General features: G+C 41.4%; 1 protein-coding gene across 2 annotated transcripts; it reads right to left on the reverse strand.

Annotated features, from left to right (window-relative positions):
* Positions 1 to 6,445, reverse strand: mocs3 (molybdenum cofactor synthesis 3). Of its 2 annotated transcripts, none has more exons than XM_058614602.1 (13): positions 6,202 to 6,445; positions 4,850 to 4,982; positions 4,672 to 4,764; positions 3,956 to 4,076; positions 3,282 to 3,360; positions 3,072 to 3,185; positions 2,873 to 2,981; positions 2,725 to 2,787; positions 1,788 to 1,951; positions 1,637 to 1,684; positions 1,017 to 1,113; positions 820 to 927; positions 1 to 263 (listed from the first exon to the last, which is right to left on the reverse strand). In XM_058614602.1, the coding sequence occupies exons 1-13, from the start codon at positions 6,295 to 6,297 to the stop codon at positions 106 to 108; spliced, it is 1,383 nt and encodes a 460-aa protein (XP_058470585.1). In that variant the 5' UTR covers positions 6,298 to 6,445; the 3' UTR covers positions 1 to 105. The 2 variants fall into 2 exon arrangements, with proteins under 2 accessions (XP_058470585.1, XP_058470584.1); XM_058614601.1 differs by having other exon boundaries at positions 4,850 to 4,985.
* Between the last annotated feature and the right edge of the window lie 430 nt (positions 6,446 to 6,875).

Genomic DNA, 6,875 nt, shown 5'->3' on the forward strand with positions numbered 1-6,875 from the left:
TGTTTTAAAGCTGCTTTATTGTTACATATAATGCGTGCGGTACATTGTACAGACGAGAACTCTGCACTCGAAACAAAGACGCTGAACAGAACCCAGTGTTCTGCTCTAATACTGTGGGAATTTGGGATCGATTAGCCTTGCCCACGCCATCAGTCCTCCGCAGATGTCTTTGACTGTGATACCGTCCAACTCGGATCCGCTCATCTCCTCCAGAACCTGCACCGCCTTCTGAGAGTCATTGCCCAGCTTACAGATCACGTACACTGCAGGGAACCGCAGAGAAGAAAGCACACACGACGAGGGACTCAATATTCAACCGAGCTTTAGATTTTACATGTTTGAACGAACACACGGACAACGAGAGTTAGGCACACGAGAAGAAGTTCAGTGGCACTGTCGGATAAATGTTTACGACGACGCAGCCTTGAGTGTGCAAGAGTGAAAGATAGTAGTCGATCAAGGCTGCAACGAGATAAAAACTCACCGGGAAAGAAAAGAATTGCTGACGGGCTTAAGTTTACCACATTCATTCATTAATGAAGCATTTACCATACAAATAAAGGCTTGCTAGTATAGAAAGAATAGTTTCTCTGTGCCTAAAACTCACCAAATCTATATTTAATCCAGTTGACCACCGAAACAAAGTTGTGACTATTAATTGCTCTAAAGCAGGGCCAGCTGCTCCGGTTGACCGTTCTATGTTTTGGAAAAAAGATGTTACCTAGCAACGTCATTACAACCTTCTACTAGGTGTCCTGAATATGCACAAGCGGCTCTTCCTCTGTGTTCCTGGATGCTGGTGGTTTTCTGACAGATTACCTGGAGGCCTGCGGTCGCCTGGCATCTGCTGTCGTAGCCGAGCGATCGTCTCCCGAAACGACCGGATGTCTTCGCTCTTTCTCTCCTCCAGACGTGAGAGTGGGACGTCTGGCACCAGCATAAGGACAAGAATCAAACTAAGGCTGGACAAAGAGAGAGTGAGACTGCGTTTGTGTCTCCATCGACAAAAAGGATACTGAGAGAGGAGGGCAGGTGGCATATGTCAACCTCCACAAGAGGGCGCACGTCCAGCAAAAGATGGGGCTCTTTCTTAGCCAGTATAATTTGATAATCCTGGAAATATAATAAAAAACAGCACTTAATGCACTTACACAATCTTTGATTTATGTCCACAGTTTGACAGGAAAACCAAAATTACCCAAATGCTGCTTGGATTCCAACTCTATTTTTTTTAGAATAACACGACCATTTCGACTGCTTTTCCTTAAATCACAGGAAACAACGCCGTTTCTATCCGGAGACCTTTTACACAATCTCTACAGCCCAATCAATCATGATCCCCATCTCTGCGCTTAATGACTCAGCGGGGTTTTGAAAGCGCCAATGCTGCAGAAATATAAACAGATGCAATCCACTGCCACTTGCTCGCCGTGCCAAACAGAACGTGTTATTCTTTCCCATAGAAAATCTACAGGAACATTTTAAGTCATTTCCCGTTCGGGGCTGGGTCGGCACCGAGATGTAATCACGTAGTTTATGAATGCACATAAAAGAACTGAGAAAATTGTGAGCAATCGGCACTAAATACGGGGAGTCACGCAGTGGCCGAGTGTTCTGGAGGACATGTAGGGCCTACCTGCACTGAGATCCTCTGATCCCTGGAGAGGAGGTTGAGTCTGCGGCACTGAAACGCACAAGAAATCAGGCAATAAGAACATTTTCCCACATCCAGTTGATGTAGGAAATACTTCAAAAAAGAGAAAAGAGGTTCATCTATAACAACCAACCTTATCTGTGGCAGCAGAGCCACAAAACCTCTCGTAGTCCACCAGCGTAGTAACACTGGGGTTCTCTCCACACACGGCACAGTTTGCCTGCTTGGGCCGCAGCTTGATGGACCTAAATCTGGCGTCCTGAGCGTCAAACATCAGCAGCTGCTGGCCAAAGGACGCTGGAACGATCAAAGTCAAGGAAAAGCTTGGATGGATGGATGGTGCAAAATACAGCAAAATTCCAAATACTTCATCTTCAGAAAAGTTGTGACACATTCTCCAAATACTAAATGGAATTTGTTGCATTAATGAACCTTAATTTAACAGATCAAAGTACAAAGAAAAGATTTTCAGTGTTTTCACTGTATTTTGCAAGTATATAAAAACAAATTTGTGCCAAACTGCACGACAGAATTCACATTTAGTTAAAAAACAATGTTTCTCAACGCAAGACTGCAAATAATACAGGTCTTCCACCATCTACAGACCAAGATATTAGAAAATATTCAGGTAGTCGAGGGAAAAACTACATGGATATATAAATATGTGTGTGTGGAATCCAGGCCCTCAGGAGGTGCTATAAGAGAAACTGCTCTGCTATTATGTGATGGATGTAAACACATGGGCACACTTTGAAGTACTTAAGAAAATCCTTGCCACTTTACATAGTCCATCACTGCATCAGGAAATGAAACCTGAAAATGAAATACACAAAGAGGAAGTCCATATGTTAACAGTCCAGATCTGTCCGCTGCTGAAAATGTACAACGACCACAGAAACAACAACGACCACAGACCGTTGAGTAGCTGCAACAATTATATCTTCAATTCTCAAACAATTCAAATTCTAATAAAAGAAAGCGATGATGTGACCTTGTGATCATGTGACCTTGTGATCATGGCAGCTACTGCATGTAACGTGGTGGCTAAACACTGCAAAGAAAAAGGATACTTCCTTGTCCAGATGCAATCTTGATGACTTCCAAAGCTTGCAAGCAGCCCATTATCCCTGGAACTAAAGGAAAAACGGACGACATTACAAAGAAACCGTCATTTACAAAGACTCGTCGTCTGTATAACGTTACAGAAAAAGGACTCACCCACTCCTAACACCCCTCCGTCAGAGCAGTTGGTCACTGTCTCTGGAGGTGGCGGCACTGGGTACAGACATCTATAGCAGGGGCCTCCGTGATAATTATACACCGTCAGCTACAAACACACACACACACAAATCATTTCTTTACTGGAAACTGGAAACAGCGACGAGGGCAACAAACAAGGGCTCTCTTACTTACTTACCTGACCCTCCATCCTAAGTGCACTCGCCGACACCAGAGGTTTGTCACTGAGGACGCAGGCGTCGTTCACAAGGTAGCGAGTGGGCACATTGTCGGAACAATCGGCCACAATGTCATACATGAGGTCAGCGGGGTTAAGGCGTCAACACAGAGTTTATGATGGGCAACGATGAGCTGCACTGAGGGAATATTCATGACTTTTTGTGGCAGGATACTGTTGAATGAGCTGCAGGGCATTTCCTGGCGATAGCTGCAGGTGGTAGGGAATACACTCCACAGTGGAGTTCAACCTGCACCCAAAAATAAATATAACTCATGGCAGAATCATGCTGGTGTTTTATTTAAACCGAAAGCAAATCACAAAACAACAACATGAAAGCCTTGAATGTGACATTGGGTCTGGGTCACATGTCTCTCCTCTCTCCCCCTCTAACTTCCTGCTCTGTGTCTGTGATATAACAAATAAATAACAAGTGTGTAATGTGTACACAGAAAGACTCATGAATGAAAAAATGAACAATAAGAAAAGAAAGAGGATGTGTACTGTATGTCATAAGTCAGTGAAATGGCGCCCCCATGTGGCCGCTGCTCTACACTGCACTGTGTGTGCTAACCACAGTAGGCCCCACTGTGAGGGAGAGAAGCCGCCTCTGAAATAGCATGTTTACACAATATTTGCAGACTGAGGAGAAATACACGACCAAATATACGCTGCGGTGAGACTGGAGTGCGCCAGCATGCATTGCACAGCAAACCGCCGTGCATATAAATGCAGCTGTGTGAAGAGAAATTAATCTCTCAAGTGATCTCCAACACAGGATATATAAGAATACAATTACCCCTGAGCTGTGTGCACTGTATAGTCTGAAACGACATGTGGTGTACCTTCTTAATGCAGTGGCTGCAGACAGAGCCTTGGCCCAGCCCTTGTTCTCCTCGCCATGCAGCACCTGTCTGTGCAGGTTACTGAGCTCCACCTCGTCATAGTCGAGCAGACCCAGGCGTCCTGGAGAGACAGTGATGAACAGGTCAGTCTGAAGCCATTTACAGCTAAACTGATTTTGTCATTTTCTCCCAAAGGTGTTATAATAAACACGGCTGCTCCCTTTTCCTTTCATTTTTCCACTTATCCCCACTTAGTTATGCAGTAATCAAAAAAGAAAAGCAGTCATAAAATAAATATAGCTTCTGAATACACTGAACAAGTAGATGTACTATATATGTACTTTATTTACAAGCATCTGGAAGTCAGACTGTTAATTTTAGATAAACTTGGCCTCTCACACCTAATGTCTAAATATTGTTTAAAGCAGGGGCCTCAAACTGAAACCACTGAATGTCTAGTCTGGTCAGGAAGGGGTCGATCAAATGAAAAAAAGTCTAACTTTTTGACATGAAAGTGTTTATTTTGAAATGGAATGAAATACAGTTCACAATAAAAAGCGTATTTATGATGCAAAATTAATCTGTAGATGAAGAAATATTTAGATATAAATGGTCGGTCCACATAAAATCAATTGGGAGACCTATGGTTTAAAGGCATTTATAGAAGATTTAATAAGTTGTTTCATTTATCACAAGGTCATGATTAGGTCACCTACCGATGCCCGCTGCAGCGAGATACAGTGCCAGCGGGCAGCCTAGACCTCCACAGCCAACAACCAGCACGGATGTCTTGGATAAGTTGAGTTGACCTGTGGAACGGTCAAGACGTTACTCCGATGTGTTCAGTGACACAGAACAGAATGTTTAGACTTACTGACTCTACATCAGCCGTACCTTGAACACCGAGCTCCGGTAGAAGCAGTTGTCTGCTGTAGCGCATGATGTCGTCATTGCTGAGGGCCTGTGTGGCTTTCAGCCGGGATAGAGGCGTCACTTTTTTGTGCAGCTCCAGAACTGAGGCACGACTCTGCTGATACCAAACCATGGATAATTATTATTTCAAACAAAATACTGTAGTTTGTAGACTTGAGCTATTAGACCCACATTATTATGTCTGTAGCTGTTTATAAACATACATAATAAGACACAACTTGATAAGCTTCACAGTTCCTTTGACTTTTGCGATGGATGGAGGGATATGATTATATAATGATATGATATAGAATTGTATACATTCATATAGTATAATAAAGACTCATTAAAATAGCTATTGTTTGGGCTACAGTGTAAAACCCACTGATTTGTAAATTTGACGATTACACTAGCTTTTTTCACTTTGTGTGGACATTTTTACTGCACATTTTAAGAGAAATTTTAAGTTAAAAGTCCCACATGTGCACTTTTTAATTGAAAAAATTGTGACTTTGAGATGCAGTAAAAACATACATTACTCACTACTAGCACTAGTGCATCTATGATTACTAGCATGCTGTAAATCAAACATTTTAGCTGTACAGGTTGAGAAATTTCAAATTAAATGTCCCACATTTGCACATCTACAGGTTGAGAATATTTGTTTTCAATTAAAAAGTGCCAATGTGGGACTTTTAACTTTAAATTTCTCTAAAACTGCACAGTAAACTTTCCAATACACTAGTAGTCATAGATGTCCAGAGCACAACTTTGTCAGTCTTTTCCAAAACTTTTCTGTTTTTATTACATATTAGAGTTTAGAGTGTTTTTGATTAAAAGGTGCCAATTTTAACTTAAAACTGCACAGTAAAAATGTCTGATTTCCAGTACACAAGTTGATATCAATGGGCTGAACACACACTTTATCAGTCTTGTTTAGAACGTATAGAGAACTCTCTTTATACTGTTGCTCCAAGTCCAGTTAATAGGGGTATTTGTATGTGGGTATTCATTATTTTCCCATTCAAACGTGCTATTAAACGTGCAGACAGACATACAGACAGACAGACAGACAGTACTTATCCTAACAAATCAGCTTGATTCATTGGTTCACAAGCTTTTCACAGTAAAAGCCTTTGCAAAGAGGCGTTCAAATTCAACGTCAGACAGTTTGAGCACAGAGGAACGAGTGTTAGACAGACTGAGAGAGACCGTGTAATACTACTACCGTTCTGAAAGTAGGTGGTTTATATATAATATAATATATAATATACATGTAAACTGCTGTTTAAATAAACGCCAATTTGACATGAAACGTAAAAGAACGTTCAGACCTCTTCCAGTTGAGCCAGTTTACTCTTCAGAGCAGCGATCTCCTTCTCTTGCTCTTTGAGCTTCGCTTTCAGAAAACAAACCTCCTCCTGAGACATGGCTGCCGGAGAGCGCAGACACACGAAACAACCGCAATAAATGCACGAAAAATAATAATAATAACGCAGACTGTCAAAAAATAGAAGACACTACTTTCTTCGGAACCGGATGTTTACAAGCGTCGCATGAGGCAGCGCACTTCCGGGTTGACCAAGTGAAACGTAACCACGTGGTAGATGACGTAGAAGCGCTGATCATACTCTGGTATTGAATAAATTAAGGAATAAAATAAAGATAAATAATATTTATTCATTAAAATGTATATAAATCATCATCATTAAATAAATATGTGTTTATATGATTTACTCACTAACCCATTGATCATGTAGACACAATTAAAGTTAGACATCTGTAACAGGTACTTGTAGCAACACTGAGAACCAATAAATATGCTAAAATTAGGATTAGATGAGATTATTCCAGGTAAAAATGTATGGGGACCAGCATTGAAAGCATGTGATGCGTTCATTTAGATTAAATTAGATTATAGCGTCATGTGATGTGGCCCTCAAATGTTGGTTAGTATGTAGGTATTATATTCTTTGTGTGGACACTCATAGACATAATGCATTCCCTA

Source organism: Solea solea, chromosome 18 (assembly GCF_958295425.1).
Source record: "Solea solea chromosome 18, fSolSol10.1, whole genome shotgun sequence".
Lineage (NCBI taxonomy): Eukaryota > Metazoa > Chordata > Actinopteri > Pleuronectiformes > Soleidae > Solea > Solea solea.

Coding starts and splice junctions, on each gene's coding strand:
- mocs3 (XM_058614601.1), bottom strand. CDS start 6,297: ATGTCTCAGGAGGAGGTTTGTTTTCTGAAAGCGAAGCTCAAAGAGCAA. Junction 4,765..4,849: donor ACCGGAGCTCGGTGTTCAAG/GTACGGCTGATG, acceptor ACCGTTCCACAG/GTCAACTCAACTTATCCAAG. Junction 4,077..4,671: donor TCTCGCTGCAGCGGGCATCG/GTAGGTGACCTA, acceptor CTGTCTCTCCAG/GACGCCTGGGTCTGCTCGAC.